Consider the following 25,139-nt stretch of genomic DNA (forward strand, 5'->3'; position numbering starts at 1 on the left):
TGTGTACCAGGACCACAAACATGTACCTCAAAACAAACAAAAATTAATTATTTAACTTACTTTTATAGGTGATAATTAAAACTTTATGACTACCTCTTAAATATGTAAAGACTTTCCCAACCACTGAGAGGCTGTCATTATTAGTACTATAACAATAAATCAATGGCAATGTGTTTACTCACTGACAACCTTTCCGTTTGCAGGGAATACAATGATGAAGCTATTGCTTATGCCCTACCTTTTATCGATGGTAGCTTCAAGGACTCTGAATCCTTTACCCAGCTCAACAATGCCACCTGTTCCTAATGAAGGTAGGTTAGACTTTCAAGTGATCCTTGACAATATTACTGTTCCTTCTTTTAAGCAGGCCCTTAAGTGACTAAAATACAGAGTGATCTCTGTTCCACAGCCATGTATGCTGTAGCGACCTATGCTATAGCTACCAGTTCTTCAAATGCTAAGAGATGACAAAATTGAAGCCTTATTCCTTACTCCTGAATAGATGATCGCATTCCTCTGTTAGCTATATCTCCTTACCAATAACCGGATACACAAATAACGTATTGCCCGCTGTATCATTCCTTACAGGTCGCATGAGCATAGAGAGCTTAAATGCCCTGCAAGAGACAGACCATGATCCTGAAGTGAAACCAGGACTTTTTCAAGGAGACATGGCAATGACCAATGAGGTAAAAAGCAAATTGTATAGAGTGGCCACAGACCACTTCCCATTACCTGAATGATTTCATTCCTTTACTAGCATAATGTGCACATACTGTAACCGATATTATAGTTTTTGCTTTCCAGTGAAACAACGCAGTGAAATGACACTGAGCATATCACATGTACCTCAATTAAATATCCACATGGTAAGGTGTCAGATTACACATTTTATCTAACTCTTAATTTAATGATGCAAATTCTGAAGAAAAGCATTACTGCTTTGATGAAAATAAAAAATAGGCTAGTTCATGCTATAATCAATGATGTAAATATGATAATCTTTTGATCTCTGCCATTAAGAAATAATGTATGAAACAGTAACTACTATATTCTTCTCAATCAAAATAGCTGCTAGAATATTGAAATCCAATTTTCCTTTATTTTGCCATTTATTAGCTATGTTTCAACAACTGACTGAAATTGCAGAGGGAATTATTTTGATATTTCATATACTGGGTGCTTCAGACTAACATATAGGTGGCTTTTTTTTTTTTAATTTCTGCCTAATCTTTTTTGGGTGTAATGTGTTTTAAGCAAACTGATAAGGATGAATCGAATGGTTTATCTGAAATTGGCTGAAGGCTGCTAGAAAATGTATAAAATGAAGTAACTCCAGAATTTCAAGTGGGAACATGAGAAAAGTTAGTTATATTTAAAATCGGACTCAAAACTGAACATTTTTCCATCTGAAAAGTTTTTTGTATAGTGTGTGCTCTTCCTGTAGATGACTATTTGAACACTTACTGGAGAAAATAAATTAAAGTCTGTAGAATAATGGATGTTCTTTTTAAATATTATGAAGTGGGAAAAACTTTGTCTTAACCTTTAATTTTAAATAATCTTTCTTTGTAATTTTTACATTTGCAAGAAGTTATTAGGAAACATCAGATTTTTTGGTTATGGTTTACAGCAATAGTTGTTAAAAATATTTGCCTTATTCTAAGCATAGTCATGCTCACCTTTGCGCATTTTGTGTAGTATCTCTACATCTGGGAGTGGCCAGTGTGTTTTACTAACTATATCTTTCATATAATCTCATGTGTAGAGCCCAGTTGGTATGCAATGGCTTTGATACATCAGCAATATAAATGATAAAGTGTATTAAATTTAGTGACCATGGTTAATAAGTCTTTGGCTGTCCTGCACAAATCCACTGGGCAGGAAAACAATGATTTAAGGTACACCTAGCCACTAAGGAAACCCATCTTGGTGCAACCACATTAATTTTCTAGCAACTTTGTTAGTGCTTTTACGAGAAATTCAGGTTACTGTTCATCATTTAATTATTACTCAAGAAAATAAGGCTTGATAACCTTGTTGTGGATGAATCTACATGAGGTATATATGCTCCATATGATCTGGTTGTCTTGTATTAATGAGGCTTCCCTTCTGGCTAATAGTAAAGACCGTGGATATTTACCTTGCCTTTAGATATGAAAGTGGCTTTGTCAGTACACAGTGGGCAGTTGTGAAGTCCATATTTTTGAGTTAGGAAATAGGTTCAGAAGGATTTATTAGCCAGAAATAAACTTTGCTATATACCTGATAAACATTGTGATACAGAGTAAACAGTTATCATGTAGAATTCTCCAGACAGTATTTCTACTCACCTCAGAATTCCTTGCTATTCTTCACATATAAAGATGCAGGTTGAGATTTATTACAGCACTTCTACCACCTCCAATACATATTCTAACTTGTTTGTTACAAGTATAGGTTGGCTGGACCTAGCCGTTATTGTGAATCCATGGCTCCCATTGCTGAAAATATGACTTGACTTTTCATGTCTCCCTTCATAAGCCCACTCTACTCACATGTAATCATGTCAATATTGTGTAAAGTTGTAAGGGCTTACAAATTGCCTCCTTGTTAGAATATACTGGGTGAAGAAAAAATTTTGTCACAAAATTTTAACCCTTGATAGCTGATGTCAGTAGGAACCAAAATTACTGATGTAGTGTAGGTTGACAACACACCATTTTTAATTCATGGAAACTTGGCGCCATGTTCTCCAATTGGCTGTGGGATTGCCTTGTTGTCATTCCTCAGTTGACGGTTAGTGCTATGGTTGTCGGTTCACACATATAAACGTCCTTTGCTCCATCACTGTCCCAATGTGATACACACGTGTTGAATAGGTCTTGCTATTTGTCTCCACCTCACATCCAAGGCATTCACACGTAAGCTTCATTTTGGAGCACACACACATCACCTGTGATTTAGTCATACAGTAAGCCTGGCGCCACAGTATTCGTTTGAAGAACAACGAGATATGATATTTGTTTATGGACTAGCTGACGGTAATGCACATGAAGATCAATGGTTGTATGAGGAACGGTTCCCAGCAAGACGCCACCCGCACCTGCAAACATTTACAGCAATTCACTGGTGACTTGGTGAAACAGGCTTGTTAGAGGAAGATCATGGTGATGCTAGAAGACCTCAAACATAACGATATTCTGCATTTGAAGAGACTGTTCTCAAGTGCTTCAAGGAAGCACCTGCGACAAGTACTCGAGCAGTTGAACATGACATGGAGGTCGCTTATCAGTTAGTCTGGCAGGTTTGAGGGATGATGGGCAGCATCCCTTTAATTTCCACCCTGTCCAAGGTCTGAATGCTGTGGGAGTCTGTGAACACAGGCTAGGGTTTTGCCGGTGGTTTCTGCGATGTGTTGCATGAGATCCCGACATCCTCGCCATTGTGTTGTTTACCAAAGAGTGCACCTTCCATTGGGGTGGCCTTTACGAGACTCAAAACATTCATTACTGGGCAAGGGGAAATCCTCATGTCACGTACCTCCATGACACCAGGAACAATTTTTGCTCAACATTTGGGCCGGCATTGTGGGTGACCATCTGCTGGGCTGGTCGGTCTACCTCCTCGACTTACTGGGGCAAATTACCTTCAGTTTTTGCAACAAACTCTACCCGGCCTGCTGGAAGATGTTCCACTGAACATACGGCTATGCATGTGGTTGCAGTATGATGGGGTGCTTGCACATTAAAGTCATGCTGAGCGTGGATATTTAAATGAACTCTTCAATGGCTGGCAGAGGCGCTCATAGAACACGGCCCCTGGCAGTCTTTTTCCTGTTGGGATTCTTCAAGGTTCTAGTTCACCCATAGACGTGAACCACCTAGAAATGAAGAGGAATTAATGGATCACACTCAACATGCCGTCAGTCACATCAGGGCACTGCCAGGAATCTTTGAAAGAGTTTGGCAGAACATCATTCAATGTTACCAAGCTTGTGCCGCATCAGAGTGTCACCAGTTCGAGCACCTGCTTTAAGTACACAATGTCCTAGCTACAAAAAAGGCCCTTTTCAGGGCTAACACAATTTGTAAAACACTTTCTGTATGTGAACTAACAGCTATTAATTGGTTTTTTCCCAGTACGACTTATCATGAAACTACAATGGATGTGTCGGGACCACGGCAAATTCGCCCCCAGGCCCCCAGTGTGGAAGGGTGGCACACTGTCACCAAGTGTGTAGGCCACCTTGGATACATTGCGATCTCCAGCAGGCAAAGTATTCGTGGTCATGTGTTGTCCAGAGCGTCCAGCAACATAGCAATCCTGCAGCCAATTGGAGCACATGGTGCCAAGTTTCAGTAGTTTAAAAATTGTGTATTGTCAACCCACACAAAATTAGTGATTTTGGTTCCTACTGGCATCAGCTATCCAGGGTTAAAACTTCATGACACAATTTTTCTACACCTTGTAACATTATTGAACCAAGAATGTAAGAAAATTGAAAACCACCATAGAAACCTTTGACAATGTACTGTCAAAACACCTCTAGTTAGAAGGGTGGAATGGCACTAGCAGTGAGTTAATGGAAGTTGTGCTACCTAGTGTCAACAGTTCCCACTCACTTTCTTTGGTTGAGGGCATAGTGTGGCAAGAAGCACAGTCAGGAAGAGCTTTCTGATTGTATCACCAAAACAGCAGAAAACGAAAAGAATTTTTCTGACAAATATGTTGTTCCATTTTCAGAGCTGTTTTCAACTGTACTATTTTTCCCCATTTTTCCTTTTGAAATTTTGAAGATGAGTTAGTTTTATTCTTTCCAGTATTTTTGCAGTACAAGGTAGACCATTCTCTTCACTCATATTAGTTTGTGTAAAACACATAAAGGAGAAACATAGGTTGCTACATACTGTTAAGAAGACACATGAAGTTGCATACAGGTACAATTAAAAGACACTTACATAAAACTTTCAGCCACAGCCTCCATCATCAAAAGGGACACACACACCATCCATACACAAGGAAGCACATCTTATGCACACATAACGGTCAACTCCGTCACTTTGGGCCACAATGCAAGTGTCATATAGGATAGAAGCAGCAATCTGGAGGGGGTAGAAAAGGGTAAGAGATAGTAGTGTGTGGGTGGGGGGAGAGTGGAATGCTGTCTGGCATGAGTGTCAGGGACTAGAATGCCAACAGGCTCAACATCAGGAGATTGTGAGGCAAGGAGATGGAGAAAAAAAGGACTGAAAGAGGAGGCAAGTGGGGAAAGATGGGCAGGTGCATTGGCAGTGGGTGGCAATCAAAGAGGGTGGGAGGTGAGAACTGGTGGTAAATGATAGACTGAAGGGGTGGAAACTGTTGGGTGAGGGGTGTGGATACGGTATGTTACTGTAGGTTGAGCCCGAGATAAATATGGGAGTGGAGAATATGTTGTAAGGATAACTCCCATCTGTGCAGTTCAGAAAAACTGGTGGTGGATGGAAGGATCCAGAAGACGTAGGAAGTGAAGCATCCATTGAAATCAAGCATGCTATGTTCAGCTGCATGTTGTGCCACAGGATGGTCTACTTTGCTCTTGGGCACAGTTTGGTGGTGGCTATTAATCTTGGTGAACACCTGGTTGGTAGTCATACCAATATAGAAAATTGTGAAATGATTGCAGCAGAGCTGGTAAATGACACGGCTGCTTTCACAGGTGGCCCAGCCCCTGGTGGAGTAGGATAAACCTGTGACAGAACTGAAATAGGAAGTGCTGTATAGGTGTATTGGGTAGGTCTTGCACCTGGGTTTTCCACAGGGATATGATCCTTGTGGCAAGGGGCTGTGACTAGGAGTGGCATAGGGATGGTCTGTGAGGGAGGGATGTTTTGGTGTGAAAGGGATGGTTGAAATGCAGGTACTGTTGGTAGTTGGTGGGCTTAATGTGGACAGAAGTGTGGATGGAGCAATCAGAGAAGAGGAGGTTAACATATAGAGAGGTGGCTTGCTGGGTTGAGGAGGACTAGTTGAAGTGGATTGGAGAGAAGGTGTTGAGGTTTTGAAGAAATGAAGATAGGATATCTTGGCCCTGAGTCCAGATTACAAAGATATCATCAGCAAACCCAAACCAGAATAATGGAGGAGGAGGAGATTAGTGTTTAACGTCCCGTCGACAACGAGGTCATTAGAGACGGAGCACAAGCTCGAATTAGGGAAGGATGGGGAAGGAAATCGGCCGTGCCCTTTCGAAGGAACCATCCTGGCATTTGCCTGAAGTGATCTAGGGAAATCACGGAAAACCTAAATCAGGATGGCCGGACGCGGGATTGAACCGTCGTCCTCCCGAATGCGAGTCCAGTGTGCTAACCACTGCGCCACCTCGCTCGGTCCAGAATAATGGTTTGGCATTTTGGGAGGCTAGAAAGGTCTCTTCTAGATGGCCTATAAACAGGCTGGCATAGGAGGATGCCTTACAGGTGTGCCCAAGGCTGTGTCACAGATTTTTTTGTGCACCTTCCTTTCAAAGGAGAAGTAGTCATGGGTTAGGGTAAAGTGTATGAGGAATGACCTAGTGGGTTTGGAGTCTGAAGGATGTTGGGTCAGTTAGTGTTCAATAATTGTAAGACCATGGGCATGAGGGATGTTGGTGTACAGGGAGGAGGCATCAACAGTGATGAGTAGGCATCCAGGAGCTAAAGTGATGTGGATTGAGGAGAGTCAATGAAGGAAATGGTTGGTATCTTTGACGTAGGAGGCTAGATTACAAGCAATTGGTTGGAGGTGTTGGTCAATGAGAGATAAAATTCTTTAGTGGGGGCACAATAACCAGCCACAATGGAGCACCCAAGACTGTTGTGTTTGTGGATCTTGGGGAGCCTTCTACAGGTGGGTGTGCGGGGTGTCATGGGGGTGAGGAGGGAAATGGATTAAGATGAGTGGCCCTGGATAGTGCCTAAGGTTTTAAGCATGGATTGGAGGTCGCATTGGACTTCTGGGATGGGATCACTCTGGCAGAGTTTATAGTTGGAGGAGTCAGTTAACTGGCGGGGGCTTTCTGCCAGGGAGTCACTGCAGTTTTTAAAAACATTGTTGGAACCTTTGTGTGCAGGTTGGATGATTAGATCAGGCTGCTGAAATGTTGGTGTTGTGAGGGACCTGGAGAAGAATGATGGGGGAACTCCTGGAAGGTGACAAGAGGGTGGTTACGTGGGAGGGGCAAGGATCACAGTTGGATGGTGGTATGAAGAGGGAGGGACAGAGTTCAATTTTGGAATTAGATTGATTTTGGTTGGAGGGATTGGCAGCAAATAAGTGCTTCCATTGCAGGGATCAGGAGAAGGAGAGTAGGTCTTTGACAAGTCCAGCACAGTTAAATCTGGCTGTAGGGCTAAAGATGAGTGGTTTGGATAGGACTGAAATTTCTACACAGCTGATGGTTTTGGTGGAAAGGTTAACAGTGTTACGAGAATGTTTCTACTGTGCATTTGATGGAGCATTGGTAGGGAATTTTGGGGAATGTGGCAAGTTGAAAAGGTCAATTAGGCAGCATTTAGGTGCTATGTGGGGTGGACGAGGAGGAAAGCTGTGGGTAGGATAGGAGTTGGATAGTGGTGCCCCGAGGTTGCAGTAGGATGTCATACACCTTACTAACTTTATCCAAACCCACAACTATTTCTCCTTTGAAGGGAAGGTATACTAACAATTCCATGGCACAGCCATTGGCACACACATGGCACCCTCCTGTGGCAACCCATTTATGGGCCATCTAGAGGAGGCCTTCCTAGCCAACCTCTATTCTGGCTCAAGCTCATAGATAATATCTTCATGATCTGGACTTAAGGCCAAAACATCCTACCTTCATTCCTTCACAACCTCAACACCTTCTCTCCCATTCACTTCACCTGGTCCTCCTCAACCCAGTTTGCCACCTTCCTAGTTGGTGACTTCCTCTTCTCTGATGGCTCCATCCATGCCTCTGTCTTCATTAAACCTACCAACTACCAATAGTACCTGCATTTCAACAGTGTCATCCTTTTCACAGCAAAAAATATTTCCCATACACCTGCTGTGACAAGAAGTCTCTTTCCCACTATGCTAAGGGTCTCACCAACACAAAAGTATTCACAGACAAGCACTACCCTCAGACCTAGTCTGCAAACAGATCCCTACTGCTGTTTCCCCTCACACCCACAATCCTCCCACCATCTCCAAGTAGCAGCCACAAAGCATGCCCCTTGTCACCCAGCACACTGTGGACTGAAACAATTAAACCACATCCTTCACCAGGGCTTTGATTACCTGGCATCATGCCCAGAAATGAGGGACCCCACACAAGATCCTTCCCATTCCCCTTAAGTAGTATTCTTTCTAATCTTTGGTGTAGAAATTGCATTAATTCTACCAATCATAATTATTTTTAAAACATCCATCCAACTTCCACAACATCCTAGTCCATTCCTATGCTACTCCCGATCCCACCCCTTGCCACAAGGATTGTATCCCTGTGAAAGACCCAGGTGCAAGACCTGCACAATCCACCCACCCAGCACTTCCTATTCCAGTCCTGTCATAGGTTTATCCTACCCATCAGGGGCCAGGCCACCCATGAAAGCATCCATGTCATTTACCAGCTCTTCTGCAATCACTGCACAGGTTTTTATATTGATATGACTACCAACCAGCTGACCACCAGGATGAGTGACCAACACCAAACTGTGGCCAAGAGCAAAGATCACCCTGTGTCACAACATGCAGCTGAACATAACACGCTTGATTTCAATGGATGCTTCACTATCCAACCCATCTGGATCCTCCTGTCAACCATCAGCTTTTCTGAACTGCTCAGATGGGAGTTATATGAGGGCTGTTTTTTTTTTTCAACCTCCGATTGGCTGTAAATAAAAGAAAAATGTACAGAAAATAATAATTTTATTACCAAAAGTACAGTAAAGTCTTAACTTATTTTTCTACATAATCGCCAAAATGATTTAGGCACTTGTCATACCATGGCACAAGCTTTTCGATGCCTTCCTTGAAGAATGTTGCTGCCAGTAATGACAGGTAAGTCTTGACGGTGTCCTGAAGTTCTTCGTTAGTAGCGAAGCACTGCCCACCGAACCATGACTTCAGTTCTCGGAACAGGTGATAATCACTTGGTGCTAGGTCCGGTCTGTACGGTGGATGTTCAAAAACTTCCCATTTAAACTTTTTGAGGAGGTCTTTTGTCATGTTGGCACTGTCATGGATCAAAACAATGCCAGACGAAAGCATTCCTCTGCGGTTGTTTTGAATGGCTCTGAGGACATGACGTAAAGTTTCACAATAAACTACCTTACACAGTGGCCATTGTTTTTCTTTTTGTCAGTGAATGTTTAAACTTTTTTGGCTTGCTTGGGGAAGCTGTGTGCATCCACTGCTTTGATTGTTCCTTTGTTTCAGGACTGTCATAGAGGACCTGCGTTTCATCGCCAGTAACAATCGACTTAAAAAAAAACGTTTACCTCATTGGCATAATGTGTGAGAAACAATAGTGCTGACGCCATCCTTTGCATTTTGTGGTCGGTACTCAGCATTTTTTGGATCCAACGTGCACACAATTTCCGATAGCCTAGGTCTTGAGTCACAATTGTGTACAAAGCAGACCTTGAAATGTCTGGAAATTCATCAGACAGTTCGCTAATTGTAAACCTTCATTTGCATCTCACCTCCTGATAAACACACTCAACAAGGCCTACAGCGGCGACAGACTTGCGACCTTGTCCATCTACATCATGGACGTCTGTTTGCCCTTCTTTAAATTTTTGACACCACTCCCAAAAGCTACCATCACTCATAACGTTGTTACCATACACGTTGTTCATTCTGCAATGGATTTCCGCAGCACTACATCCTTCTGCTTGCAGAAAACGGATTTCACTTCATAACTCACATTTGGCAGGAGCATCGAGCGTAGCGACCATGTTTACACGGATGTAGCTCGGCTACGACTGACACACTGCAGCTGAAAATGGCAGAGGTTGTGGTGGGGGAGCTGCGCAATCGCATGACGTGCAGGTCCAGCCCCTCCCTACCTCTTACTTGCTTAGATGGACGATTGGAGGTTGAAAAAAAACAGCCCTCGTACATTCTCCATTCCTGTAATTATCTTAGCCTCAACCTACAGTAACACACTGTCCTCATATCCCCACACAACAATTTACATTCCCTCAGCCCTATCATCTCCTCCCCATTCTTGTCTCCCACCCTCTTTGATTGTCACCCTCTGCCAATGCACCTGCCTATGTTTCGCTGCTCCTCGCCTTTTTCGTTCCTTTTTTCTCCATCTCCTTACCCCACAACCTCCTGAAACTAAACTGGTTGGCATTCTAGTCCCTGCACATTCTGCCAGACAGTGTTCTACTCTCTCCCCGCCCATAGACTACTATCCCTTCCCCTTCTCTGCCTCCTCAAGATTGTTGCTTCTATTCCACATGACAATTGCATTGTGGCCCAAGTTGCTGGAGTTGGTGGTTAAGTGTGAATGAGGCATGCTTGCTTCTACATCTACATCTACATCTACATCCATACTCCGTAAGCCACCTGCCGGTGTGTGGCGGAGGGTACCTTGAGTACCTCTATCGGTTCTCCCTTCTATTCCAGTCTCGTATTGCTCGTGGAAAGAAGGATTGTCAGTATGCCTCTGTGTGGGCTCTAATCTCTCTGATTTTATCCTCATGGTCTCTTCGCGAGATATACGTAGGAGGGAGCAATATACTGCTCGACTCTTCGGTGAAGGTATGTTCTCGAAACTTTGACAAAAGCCCGTACCGAGCTACTGAGCGTCTCTCGTGCAGAGTCTTCCACTGGAGTTTATCTATCATCTCCGTAACGCTTTCGCGATTACTAAATGATCCTGTAACGAAGTGCGCTGCTCTCCGTTGGATCTTCTCTATATCTTCTATCAACCCTATCTGGTATGGATCCCACACTCATGAGCAGTATTCAAGCAGTGGGCGAACAAGCGTACTGTAACCTACTTCCTTTGTTTTCGGATTGCATTTCCTTAGGATTCTTCCAATGAATCTCAGTCTGGCATCTGCTTTACCGACGATCAACTGCTTCCAGTTGCTGACCTGCTATTTTGTAGCTAAATGATAAAGGATCTATCTTTCTGTGTATTCGCAGCACATTACACTTGTCTACATTGAGATTCAATTGCCATTCCCTGCACCATGCGTCAATTCGCTGCAGATCCTCCTGCATTTCAGTACAATTTTCCATTGTTACAACCTCTCGATACACCACAGCATCATCCACAAAAAGCCTCAGTGAACTTCCGATGTGATCCACAAGGTCATTTATGTATATTGTGAATAGCAACGGTCCTATGACACTCCCCTGCGGCACACCTGAAATCACTCTTTGTCTGTGTATGAATGGCAGGTGTGTCTCTCTTGCTGATGAAGGTTGTGGTCAAAAGCTTTATGTAAGGGAGCTTCTGTTCTTTGATTGTGTGAAACCCATTTTACTCCAAATACATCACAAACTATTTCCAATAAGAAGTATCTGAACATGGGTCTAAAATGCCCTGTATGTATCTATTTACTTAACTTTTTGTTATTTTTATTAGAATTCACCTGGAATAAATGTCATCATGAATATTTTAAAGTAAGACTAGAAATCTGAGATCAAATAATTATAAACAGAAGGTGTAAACATACTCAGGCAACTGCCGACACTGCTGTGAGAATAGTTCTGCTTAGGTTTATCAATGTTAACTTATCTCTCCAATCTCTTCATACCCTGGCAGGGTAGTGTTTCATGGATAGGCTTACTGAAGACACTACAGTTATATGTGAGTAACTACTGCAGCCCCAGTGAAAGAATATCAGGAGCAGTGGACAGAAGGATCTCGAGTAATGGCTTTAGTCCATGGAGCATGCCCAGCTACATCTACACACACACCTTGCTGCAGAAAGTTTGGCTAAACAATAACATACAGCTTAGAATTCCAAGTACATGTACTTCTTTTTATGTAGGGATGATAACTTACTAAACATTAAAAGTAGAGTTTGAAGAGAAATTAAATATCATAAAATGAGATATATCTGGGTAACCATAGGTGTGGCAAAAAATGAAGACAAGATAAAATAAAATCAGTATGCACGTTTCATTACAGGGCTCATTGCCTTTTTTAAAGTTGTTGTTAAAGACAAGCCCTACTCCAAGGAAAACATTCAAGTCTGCACATCAAAAACATCAAATTCAAATGAAGGTTGGAGACTTCTGCAAAGAGTTACAGAAACTGATCAATCCTACTAATAAAGAGGGACTTTATGCGTAAGTAGGTCAAAAACTGAAGAATGGATTTCAGTGGAATACTTTCGTTGCAATTTGTTAACATCAAGTATAAATTTAAGTGTCAGGAAGTCGTTTCAGAAAGTATTTGTATGGAGTGTAGCCATGTATGGAAGTGAAACGTGGACGATAAATAGTTTGGACAAGAAGAGAATAGAAGCTTTCGAAATGTGGTGCTACAGAAGAATGCTGAAGATTAGATGAGTATATCACATAACTAATGAGGAGGTATTGAATAGAACTGGGGAGAAGAGGAGTCTGTGGCACAACTTGACAAGAAGAAGGGACTGGTTGGTAGGACATGTTCTGAGGCATCAGGGGATCACAAATTTAGAATTGGAGGGCAGCGTGGAGGGTAAAAATCGAAAAGGGAGACCAAGAGATGGATACACTAAGCAGATTCAGAAGGATGTAGGTTGCAGTAGTTACTGGGAGATGAAGAAGCTTGCACAGGATAGAGTAACATGGAGAGTTGCATCAAACCAGTCTCAGGACTGAAGACCACAACAACAACAACAACTTTCGTTGCAATAGCAGAAATGACGAAGTTCACATATTAGTAGAATTTGTTGAGAAGAATAATGTATTTGTCATTAATATGTTCCTCCAAAAGAGTAAAAATAAAAAGTCAATTTTAAAAGTGTAAAATGCAACTAATAATGAAACTGACTGTACAGGTTAACTGCAGAATGCATGAAACATTAGTATAGGTAAATAGCTAAACATAATGTAACAGATGATACATTACATGAAGGATAAACTCCCAAAATTTTTTTTAGGCATGATGCCACCAATGGTAGTTGCTGAAAAGGGTGATGCACTAGGCAGGGAAACCCTTTTTTGTGCTAGAATTTGCCCATTGCCAATCAACAGTGAGTGGGCAAAGAGCTTTCTACGACAAATTTCACAGGACAGGCAGTTCACAACAGCATAGTGCAGTTGTATAAGAAATTTGAGGAAGATGGTAGTTGTGGCCACTGATCTGGCAGTACTCAAGTGGCCAACAGTCTTGCTGGATTTGATGCTTTGTGATTTTTTTCTTGTACAGTTAACAAAAAAGAGTGTTATGTTCCACCTCTACCACAGAACCTCGAAGATTTGCAACACCACATCACAGCATCACAGCAACTGTTCTTACCATCACTCCTGATGTCATGGGTCAGGTTTGAGCAGAAATTGACTATCAGTTACGTCTGTGCCGTATAACAAAGGACGGACTAATAGAACAATTATAAACATTCTTATTTGCCTTTCAGATACTGCATCATTTGTTGTATTGCTCTTGTAATGTTTATCTGTACCGATTTTCTAAAATGTTTCACACACTTTATGTTTACCCTGTATTTCAATATAGACATTTTTTTGTCCAGCATGTTGGTGGTTCAGCATCCAAAACTATAGTAATTACACTGAAATGAATAATAGCACCAATTGATTTCATTTTCAAATGCCATGGCTGGTTGCAGTCACAAAGACCATTTTCAATAATTATCTGAACAACATTGAAAAACAAGGTAGAAGTAGAATAAGTTACAGAAAAATGTAGTAACTATAAACATCATAAAAACAAGACGCAATAGTAAATTGAGTAATGTTGTACAATAAATCATCTATAATTTAAGAAAATAACATTAAAAACATGAGCTTGTAAGTGTAGTATTGTGTCGTTGACAAATACAAATGACATATCTCTGCCATCACAAGTTCTTTGACTCTGTTAACCTAACGGCCCATGCCATCTTGCTTGTTCAGTTGGCTGTACAACTTATTGTAATGAGACTTCTGTAATGAAATATACTGAGTCTTACAGAAATGTGTGTGTTTACAACCCAGCTGAAATCCCACAGTATCATGGACATTCATAGACAAGCTAGTGAGACATGTAAAGAGGCAGTGCTTAAATAGAGAATGAATGGGAACTATAGATGGCAGGGAAGGTGGACTGGAGGAAGATAATAATAATAAAGACATAAGTACAATGATTTAAAAGTAAAACAAAGTACAGAAATACATGGGATTTAAATTTAAAAAATGTGCTCTTTAGAACATGTAAAATATGTTGCAACGTAAATTAATCTAGTGCAGTCACTTATCATTACATAGTATTTGTGTGTCATTTTAAACAACAGGCCACAATCAGTACCACAGGCTGTGTCACATAAACATTTTGTTTGCCCACAGATATGAACATGATAATTTACTTGTTTGTCATGGCTAGCTTTCCAAACACAGCAATTTTTGCATCTTAAGTTCTCTAGCACCATCTGTTGTCTTTACTTTTTTCATATTACTTCTTTTTATCATGCCTTCTCTCATGTGGCCGTGTAAATCTTTTAAATGCGTTACATTTTTGTATTTTGTTTTACTTTTAAAAGCAGACCACCTTCCCCGTCCTATTCATATTCTCCCTAGAACCCACCCCTCCCCTACTTAAGCACTGTCTCTTCAGATGTCTAACCAGCCTGTCTGTGTACCTCCATGACACTAGGCTTGCAAGCTTATGTTTTTTAAAGTTATAACAACATTGTTTACATTACTTTGCTGTCTTGTTTTGATGATGTTCATTGTTATTTTCTCTTTCACATGACTTATTCCAATGGTACCTTGTTTTGTAATATTGTTCAGATGATCACTTCAAAATGGCCTTGGTGACTGAAACCAGTCACGCTGCTTGAAAATAAAATTGCAACTGGTGCTACTACTTGTTTCCAAGTAATACAGAGTTTTTTTGAAAGGCAGAGTCATAGATATTTAGTCCATGAGATAATAGTTAGTGTACTTCTTCCTGCTACCCTTTTTAAATAATGAGGTAATGACTCCCTGCTTCCATTATTTAAGTATTACAGTTTCTTTCCGAATCTTGTTTTGAACTGTTCACAGACATTGGTGTCTGATGTCTCTGCGTGCAGAGTGTTTTTTTGTTTTTTTTTTTTTTTTTTTAATTTCAGATATCACTTCAGCCATTTCCAACCAGGCCAGGCTATCTAACTTTATGTGATCAAAATTGTGCAGTTCATCAACAACAGGAGTATCATATCCATAACAGTATCGTCTCCATTAAAATGAATAAAAGGCCAGAATACCTTTTGAACTACTGCAAAATTTGATAAAATGATTACATGGAGAAACCAAGGATTGTGTACAGGTCTAAAATTGAAGTCAGGTTGGTTTGTAACAAAGTGTGGAGTCCAACAAGGAAGTTATCTTTCAGCATTCCTCTTACCTTTGTATGGATATACTTTTAAAACTAGTCAAAAGAAGGGACCCAACAACTAAAGACTTAATTTTTGTGGGTAATGTAATGTTCTGGAGAGACAAATGGAGATATAAACCATGCTAGAACCTTGGCATGAAGAATTCAGGAAATGGGTTAAAACCAGAAAACCAAGGCAGTTGGTTTTGTGATAAGTAGAAACTGTCCGACAGTCCATATAAGAATTGGAAATGATGAGATAAATATTATGGACAATATCCAGTACTTGCATAACTTGGTTTCCTCAGTCAACACCAAGCATCAAGGAACTGGAAACACAGTACAAGCTTTTAAGTTTCCAACTTGTGTAATATAGTAAGTCAAATATTTTTGGATGAAACTTTTCTGCAAGCTTCTAAGAACAGCATATACAAAACATACCATCCACCTATATGAGTATGTGGATTATAAGCAGAAATGGATACTGGGCTGAATAATAATTTCCTCCAGGTAACAGAAATCAATTTCCTCCATTCTTATCTACAGAAAACAAAAATAGATAAAATAAAGACTGAGAATATCACACAATAGCTAGGATTAGTAAGACGTCTGCTGGAAAACATTGAACAGAAGCAAATGCAGTGGTATGGGCCTATGAAGAGGGCGGCTCCCCACACAACCCGTCAGGCTTATTATGTCTGAAATGTTTTGGGGAAGAGACCAAGAAAAGACCTCGTGGCAGCTAGGAAAAGGAGATCCTCAAAGACCAAAAAATTTGGAATGCCGAGTGGCACCAGATAAATGAGCAACAGCTGTGGGAGGAGAAGAAATTACTTATTTATGTATTTTATTTTGTTGGGAGTTGCATTGATCCCAACAGCATTACAGTTGCTAGACACAAGTCAGTGTTCATACAACACTTATAATGATGAATTTTCCATAAAATTTATGAAATGAGTAATATAATAGATTCATGATAATATTCATACCAGCTAATGTCACATTGTAACCTATGAAAATAAATGTGGTTCATAACACCACAAGACATCACAATTCCTATTTATGAAAACACTATGAGACATTGTGTTACTAATATCTTAATATTTGAAAATGATTATATCTTTAAGACAAAAAATAATTTATATTTACGCTTGCACTAAGTGGGACATCCCAATTATACAAGAAAACTACACACTTATCCATTTAGTTAAATTTTAAAAATTCATTAATTGAGTAGAATGAATTTTGCAACAGGTATTCTTTCAATTTTCCCTTGAATTTCAGTGTTCAAAAACCAAGACTTCTGATGCGTCTCATTAGAGCATTAAAAACTTCTATGCCTGAGAAATTTACTCCATTTTGCACAAGGATAAAGTTTGTTTGGTTACTATAAAATCATGTTTTGATCTCGTATTGTGGCCATGGTAGTAATTTTTACTATTGAAACAAACAAGGGAGAAGCTGTACTGAGACATCATTGTAAAAACATGTAGTTTCTGGAACCAATTCCTGCAAGAGTGCCTCGGATGAACACCACTCATAATATGTATAGCTCTCTTCTGAGTGCTGAAAATTTTTTCTGATAGAGACTGATTACCCCAAAAAAATGATGCAATGAGACAAAAGTGCTTGGAAATATCCAAAGCAAGCAGCTCTGATGGCATTCTTATTTGTAGATTAACAGATATCAAAACAAATTGCATAACAATTTAGACAAGATATCTGTATGGTGCAAAAAGTGGCAGTGGATTTTAAATAATGAAAAGTGTGAAGTCATCCACATGAGTACTAAAAGGAATCTGCTAAATTACAGGATAAAAAACATAAGGCTGTAAATTCAACTAAATACTTAACGATTACAATTACAAATAACTTATACTGGAATAATCACAGAGATAATGTTGTGGGGCAAGCAAACCAAAGACTGTGATTTGTTGGGAGAACACTTATAAAATGCAACAGGTCTACTAAATAAACTGCTTACACTATGCTTGTCCACCTTCTTCTGGAGTATTGCTATGTGGTGTGGGATCTGCATCAGATAGGATTGATGGAGGACAATGAAAAAGTTCAAAAAAGCACAGCTCATTTTGTATTATCATGAAATAGGGGAGAGTGCGCAACCGATATGATATGGGAATTGGGATGGCAATCATTAAAACAAAAGTGTATTTTGTTGTGACAGGGTCTTCTCATGAAATTTCAATCACAAACTTTCTCCTCAGAGTGTGAAAATATTTTGTTGGCACCCACCTACATAGGGAGGAATAATCATCATAATAAAATGAGAGAAATCAGAGCTCTCATGGAAAGATTTAAGTGTTCATTTTTCCCACACATTGTTTCAGAGTGGAAGGGTAGAGAAATATCTTGCAGATGGTTCAATGAACCCTCTACCAGCCACTTAATTGTGAATTGCAGAGTGATCATGTAAATGTATGTGTACATGTAGTTTATGCAATTATGCATAAGGCAAAAGCTGCAGAATGAAGTCTTCCTGCCAGATCTGGTATAAAGTAGGATCAATTTATTTGCAATCTACGTACACACCCAAGAACTTAGGCCGGCCAGTGGTTCTAGGCATTTCAGTCTGGAACCGCACGGCTGCTATGGTCACAGGTTCGAATCCTGCCTCAGGCATGGATGTGTGTGATGTCCTTAGTTTAGTTAGGTTTAAGTAGTTCTAAGCTCTAGGGGACTGATGACCTCAGATGTTAAGTCCCATAGTGCTCACAGCCATTTGAACCATTTGAACCCAAGAACTTAGCAGAATCCACTTGCTATATTTGTTGTCCATCATTTTTATATTTATGTCCATTTGTTCTTTTTGTGTCACAAGAGACTGCATATAATGAGTTTTTTTTTTATATTCAGAGAGTGTCCATTACAACTAAACCAGTTGATGATATCATTAGATATGCTGTTAGCAGAGAGATCCACATTTCTTGCTTCTGTTTTAACCACTAGGAGAGAAGTATCACCTGCAAAGAGGGTGAACTTGCGCACTGTTATGGTACAGACTGGGAAGTCATTTATATACATAAGAAACAGCAAGGGCCTCAGTACCAAGCTTTGTGGCACTCCAGTGTTGACAGAGCCTGTCTTGGATGAAGACTTAATTCATGTCATGGTTATTCCACTTAACCTGTAGAATTCTGTTTGACTTAGCAGAATGTCATGCTTAATATAGTCAAAAGCATTGGATAGGTCACTTAGGTATACAATTGGTGCTAACGTTTTGTCAAGTATGGCACAATTTGAGTGGTGAAGGAGAAAAAAGAATCATCAGTTGATCATCCTTGCTGCAAACCAAACGGACACTGATTCAGATGTTGTGGCTGTTCAGGTGATCAACAGATCTGCTGAACACCGGTTTCTCTAGGTACCGGTATATGAAAAAAGTCATTAGCAGAGATACTTGCCAGTAGTTTTTTCACATCAGTTTCTTTACCTTTGAAAAGTGGGTTCACACATGCGTATTTAATCCACATTGTATGTGGCTTATCTATAACTTCACCCTGCTTGCTGTAATGGAAAAACATGGATGAGGATGAATAAAGATATTTTACAGGTCATAATCTAAAATATAAACTAAATATTTCACATGTGACAGGTAAAAAAAATTGAAGATTTTGATAAGGGAAAGACTTATAATTAAAAAAAGTAAACAGAAAACAAAATAGAAACTTACATTTAATAGACATCTCATTTCACCAGTGAAGTGTGTGCTGCATTATGCTCTGAGGAAAAACTCTAGTCAAAAGATGTGCTACAGTGCTTATCCACTTACGTATGTTCTAGCCACAGGTCAAAATCACTCCCATTTGATGAATAGCTGTTTCTATTCATTTCATTCATTCTTTTTTGCTCTGTTGTACTTCTCACCTCATTCTGCTGTTTTGCTTCCCAGTTTTGAGCTTCACAAAGCATAAGTAATGAACACTATATTTTAATCTTATTCATGTACTTGTTATCATTGTTATTAATACAGCACATTGGTGAAACACATTTTCTGTCACTTGCCCAGTATTCCGGTCACCAACTGTACAATTGCTTTGAATTCCCTCTTTTCTTAATTTAGTGTCAAAGAATAAGCACTTAACTCACAAAGCAAAAGGTTTATTCTTTTTCTGAAGCTATGAGTTGCTTGCAAAAATTTTTGTCATCCATTGTTCTCCTGCAGTTCATTGCAGCATCTCAAAAATGTAATGTCATTCACAAAGAACAACATTTCATCATCAAATACTGAAATTTTGTTGGTGTACATTTATAGTTTCATTGTGCTTACAGATGTATGAATACTGGCGTGTTGGCCTACGGTGGGATGTATTTCCTGAGAAGCTGTGGACAAATGGAACTGTTCCATATTACATCAGCCCACTTTACGGTATTAGACAAATCTACTTATTTGATAACTAACACAAGACATTGTAGTCATGAAAAAGATTTGTAAAAGGGAAAGAAAAAGAAACAACTAAAGCAAGAGAAAAATAACAAGTTGTCCTATTGTGTACTGTATGTTACAGAAAAGATGTTGAAATCTAATAGGCCCTTCAAAGTGCATCTGTAATCTTCACTATCTCTGAGTGCATTTCCCAAACTGGTTGATGTTTATAGTAGCATTAACTAATGGTCAGAAACAAAGGAGCACTTCCTTTGTATACTAAAACATCAGTCACACAATATAAGCTTCAGTCTTTATGCACTTTCATGTTTATCTGTCTAACATTTATCTAATTACACAGTTACACAAAAATTGTTTTCAAAAAGAAACTACAATCAATGACAGAAAATGTTTCTATTTACCAGATCTGTTAGCCACAGAATAAAGCAAAAGATGAAACGAATACCAGCTTTCAGAATCAGCCAGCCCTCTCATCTCACAAAATATGGGGCTTCATTGCTGAGTTTCCTTTCATTCCATTCTGATGTGCCTCGCTTGACCTCTGGACCTAGATAACTTTCAGCAACTCTGAATAAATGCATTTCCTCTAACCTATGTCTTTATTACAAAAAGTTAGCTTCGATTCAGCACTTTGTTGCTGCCTCATAAGATGGGAACTTAATTTTGTCTTTATTTAATTACTTATATAATTACTCACCTTCTGTAGCTACCATCCAATTATACCAAGTAATAATTGTTCATTATTTTAATTATTCAGAAATTGAGTTCATGATTTCCAGGTGGTTTTATCAGTGTAGCAATCCAAGAACATCACTAAGAGATAAAATATTGGACTGGTAATATAGAATAAAATACCTCTGGGGTGCAACAGAAATACTAAGAGAATTTTTCATCTAAAATAATAGGCAGACAGTTATTTCCTCTTAATGTTGTGTTTATTCATTCCAGTTTCAATAAAATTGTATCAAACTTTTTACAATTCACTTACACACATCAAAAAAACTTTTACATCACCCCGGTTCCCAGAACTCCTGAAGATAGACGTTGACTGTGGATATTGTATCACAGACACAGTTCCTTTGACTGTTCAGAGATGTCGCTAAACCTGCCCAAAAATGTAAACAACCATGCATGAGCAGCACCTATTAGATGGAGGGGGCCTGACAGCCGACCAGTTCCAGTCATTCCACCAGGAAGGAGGTACACAGCTTGTGTTGTCTGTAGTTCAACCATGCCTGGACAGTCAATACCACGGTTCGGTTGTGTCCGCATTGTTCCTTTGTGCCAGGAAGGGCTCTCAACAAGGGAAGTGTCCAGGTGTCTCGAAGTGAACCAAAGTGGTGTCTGGACATGGAGGAGATACACACAGACAGGGACTGTCGATGACATGCCTCGCTCAGGCCACCCAAGGGCAGCAAGTGCAGCAAGGCAGAAGTTCCCTGCTGTTTTGGGGTGGCATTATGTGGGGCCAACATATGCTGCTGGTGGTCATGGAAGGCTCCGTAACGGTTGTAAGATACGTGAATGCCATCCTCCGACTTATAGTGCAACCATATGGGCAGATTATTGGCGAGGCATTCATCTTCATGTACAACAATCCACGCCCCCATCAAGCACATCTCGTGAATGACATCACTCAACTAGAGTGGCCAGCATGTTCTCCAGACATGAACCCTATTGATCATGCCTGGGATAGACTGAAAAGGTCTGTTGATGGATGACGTGACCCACCAACCCCTCTGAGGGATCTACATCGAATCCCTGTTGAGGAGTGGGACAATCTTGATGAACTTGTGGATAGTATGCCATGACAAATACAGGTATGCTTCAATTCAAGAGGACGTGCTATTGCGTATTAGAGGTACCGGTGTGTACAGCTATCTGGACCAACACCTCTGAGGGTCTCACTGTGATTTTCATGAGCAATAAAAAGGGTGGACATGATGTTTATGTTGATCTCTATTCCAAGTTTCTGTACAGGTTGTGGAACTCTCAGAATTGAGGTGATGCAAAACTTTTTTTGATGTGTGTATTTAAGAATTTTGAACAGGGATGAGCACATATATAGTGTAGAGCTTACTACTACACACTTGTCCCTAACATAGATTAACTTGACAGGTGCTGCCATTGTGATATAAATAAAATAACAACGATTAAAATTTTACACACCATTATTCAAATGATTATGAAATAAATTTACCGTTAAAAGTTACATATTTACAAAGTTTAAGATATTGAAATTGAAATAAATTTTACATAAACAGAATTTTTGTTTTTATATTGTCACAGAATCTTGAATAATGGCTGAAAAAATTATTGTAGTCTGTTATCTCACTACAGTACACTGGATATATTTATAAGATAGTTACATGTTATCATGTAACCCTCTAAAATATTCCAAATATTAGTTTCATTTAACATAATAATACTGTGACATCCCAACAGCATGCTCTTTTAAGTGTAATAAAATTTCTAAATCCATGTACCATGAAGATTGCAAAATACAAAGTATTGAAAGTTGTTATACAAAATTACTATAACTGCAGCCCTATATCATGTTATACACTAGTCTCAAGGATCATGTTGTATACTAGTCTAGTACATTACAACCCACTTGCAAGGATTTATAGAAAATGATTGCATGCAGAATAATCCACAAAGTTAGGCAGAACTAAGAAAATCCATAAGTTTTCTTTAATTTACGTCTATGGTCACAATCTTTTTTGTTTAACAGATTACCGGTTTTGGTCTTTAATGACCATAATCAGATCTGTTTCATAAAAACAAATTCCTAATGTACTGCAGCCACATTAGGACTTTGTTTTTATGAAACAGATCTGATGATGGTCATTAAAGACCGAAACCGGTAATCTGTTAAACAAAAAAGATTGTGACCATAGACGTAAATTAAAGAAAACTTATGGATTTTCTTAGTTCTGCCTAACTTTGTGGATTATTCTGCATGCAATCATGTTCTATAAATCCTTGCAAGTGGGTTGTAATGTTTCATAAATCTGTTTCATAAAAACAAAGTCCTAATGTACTGCAGCCATAGTGGCTGCAGTTCATTACGACTTTGTTTTTATGAAACAGATCTGATGACGGTCATTAAAGACCAAAACCGGTAATCTGTTAAACAAAAAAGATTGTGACCATAGATGTAACTTAAAGGAAACTTGTTACGTATAAGGGTCACTGCATTTTTTCGCGACGATGTCGCAGGTTGTGTAAGAAAATCCAGTTGTGATGTGAAAGTGCAAGAATTTTCAACAAGGAACTACCATCCAGTTTACACAGTTCTTCATGGTCCACTTGGTAATATCAGGAATTACATTTGATGGTGTCTTGATGAGGTTCTGTATTAGACTTGCTGTTTTTCTGGAGTGCTAGTAGATTGTTACATGGTGCACTCAAATGGAAATTGGATGTAAGCTTGATAATTTATGTAACAATATGTATGTATAATTTTTATGATTTTTCTAAATTGCTGTATGAAAAAGGTGGGAGACCATAAAAAATGCTTTTCACAAAATACAGATTAATAGGAAGAACTTTGAAAAATCATAAATAATTCTAAATAATGTATGTATATCTTCATTTTGAAACGTTATGTTATTTGAGGAATAAATTGTTGCCGTAACTGAAATGGAGACAAATACAACAGTAATGATTTTTCACTTTGTTTCAGAACCAGATGATTACATCACAATTTACAAAGCCATAAATATTTTGAATTTCATGACCTGTGTCAAATTTGTGCCTTGGAATGGCAAACAAAAAGATTATCTGCTTATATGGCCAATTAAATACCCAAAAGGGTAAGCTACATAAGTAATTAGAGTTACTGATCTGTCATTTGAAGCATATGAATAAATCATTTAATTATTTTTCATACTGATGAACACTGGGAAGTTTAAGCTTCTTGACATGCCAAAGTTCTAAATCACTTGCCTTTTCAAAGTAATTTTTATGTAAAATAATCCTTTATTAATTCTTTGCATTCTTTTAGTTATATCTGTTCAATTTAGTCTAAGCAACAGCCAAGACTCAATACTCTATCAATAATTCACATATGTCTCTAGGACACTACAGAGTCCCAGTAGTAAATAAATGATAAACATGAAGATTTTAAACAACAATAATAAACTTTTACAGGTGCTGGTCATTTGTAGGGAAACACGGTGGAGCACAAATAATTTCCCTTCAGCCACCAGACAGTAAGGGACCAAACTGTCTTGGCCAAGAAGGTCGCTCTATTCATGAGTTATTACATGCTCTTGGATTGTTCCATGAACAATCTCGAGCAGATCGTGATCAGTTTGTTGAGATTGTAAAAGAAAATATTATACCGGGTAAGTTATTTACCTACAAGTTATAGTCTTCCAAGGAATGCTTGAGTTTGCTTATGATTATAAGAGTTGTCAAAAAAGAAAAGAGGAAATTAAATATAACTTAATCATATTGTGAGAAAGTAATTTTCCTCATGATAGATAAAAACCTCCATTCTTTACAATGCTTCCAGACATTTAATGCCATGTTATTGTAATAACTGGGACTTGTGCTTTAGATACTCCTCACAGAAACCAAAGTTAATCTAACAAGTAATAATATTTATTTATGAAGATATTACACAGATAAAGAGATATGTTCATCACTGATCATAAGTATTATACACTGGACATTTAAAGTGCTATTTAATATCCACATGTGCCAGCCAACAACACTCCCACTTCTGCAACACACACACATGTAAGCGATTGTTTTCATAAACTCAGTCTTCATAAATATTTTAAATTCTTAAAGAAGACCCATCAGCAACAAAACTTCTCTTGAAGCTATTGCAAAAGCAGCATATTCTGCGTTTGTTGAAGATAATGAAACATATATCTTCCTCCTTGGTTACCCAGCATACAGTATTTTTGAAAGCCTGGAATATTTATCCTGTTGTATCTCTTCTGTCTTCTCCACTTCCCCATTCAGAATCAACATAACAGAGAAGAACATTTGAGCTTCAAGTAATGTATTAAAGAAATCATTTAAAATTTTTGCAGTCTTGTTCTGTAGTTTTTATATTTATGACTGTTGTAATGATTACCTGATGCACTTTCTGGTCTTGTAGCCATCACTGCACACATCAGACACTGTAGTAATTCTTTCTGTGGTTTATTTTTAACTATGTCTCCATTAAACTCTTCACTGAGGCTTGCTGCCATTGACATCTTGTTAGATTTACAATCTCCC

At 39.0% G+C, this 25,139-nt stretch overlaps 1 protein-coding gene across 4 annotated transcripts in view; it reads left to right on the forward strand.

The window, feature by feature from the left end:
* Positions 1-25,139, forward strand: part of LOC124606915 (hatching enzyme 1.2-like) — a 96,196-nt gene that overhangs the window by 51,198 nt on the left and 19,859 nt on the right. For all 4 annotated transcript variants that reach the window (XM_047139019.1, XM_047139023.1, XM_047139021.1 and 1 more), the window contains exons 2-6: positions 204-311; positions 589-689; positions 19,784-19,880; positions 23,587-23,716; positions 24,054-24,250. In XM_047139019.1, the coding sequence (XP_046994975.1) occupies positions 212-311; positions 589-689; positions 19,784-19,880; positions 23,587-23,716; positions 24,054-24,250 (625 nt within the window). In that variant the 5' untranslated portion in view covers positions 204-211. The remainder of the gene's footprint in view (positions 1-203; positions 312-588; positions 690-19,783; positions 19,881-23,586; positions 23,717-24,053; positions 24,251-25,139) is intronic.

The sequence above is a fragment of the Schistocerca americana genome, chromosome 3 (assembly GCF_021461395.2).
Source record: "Schistocerca americana isolate TAMUIC-IGC-003095 chromosome 3, iqSchAmer2.1, whole genome shotgun sequence".
Classification (NCBI taxonomy): Eukaryota; Metazoa; Arthropoda; class Insecta; order Orthoptera; family Acrididae; genus Schistocerca; species Schistocerca americana.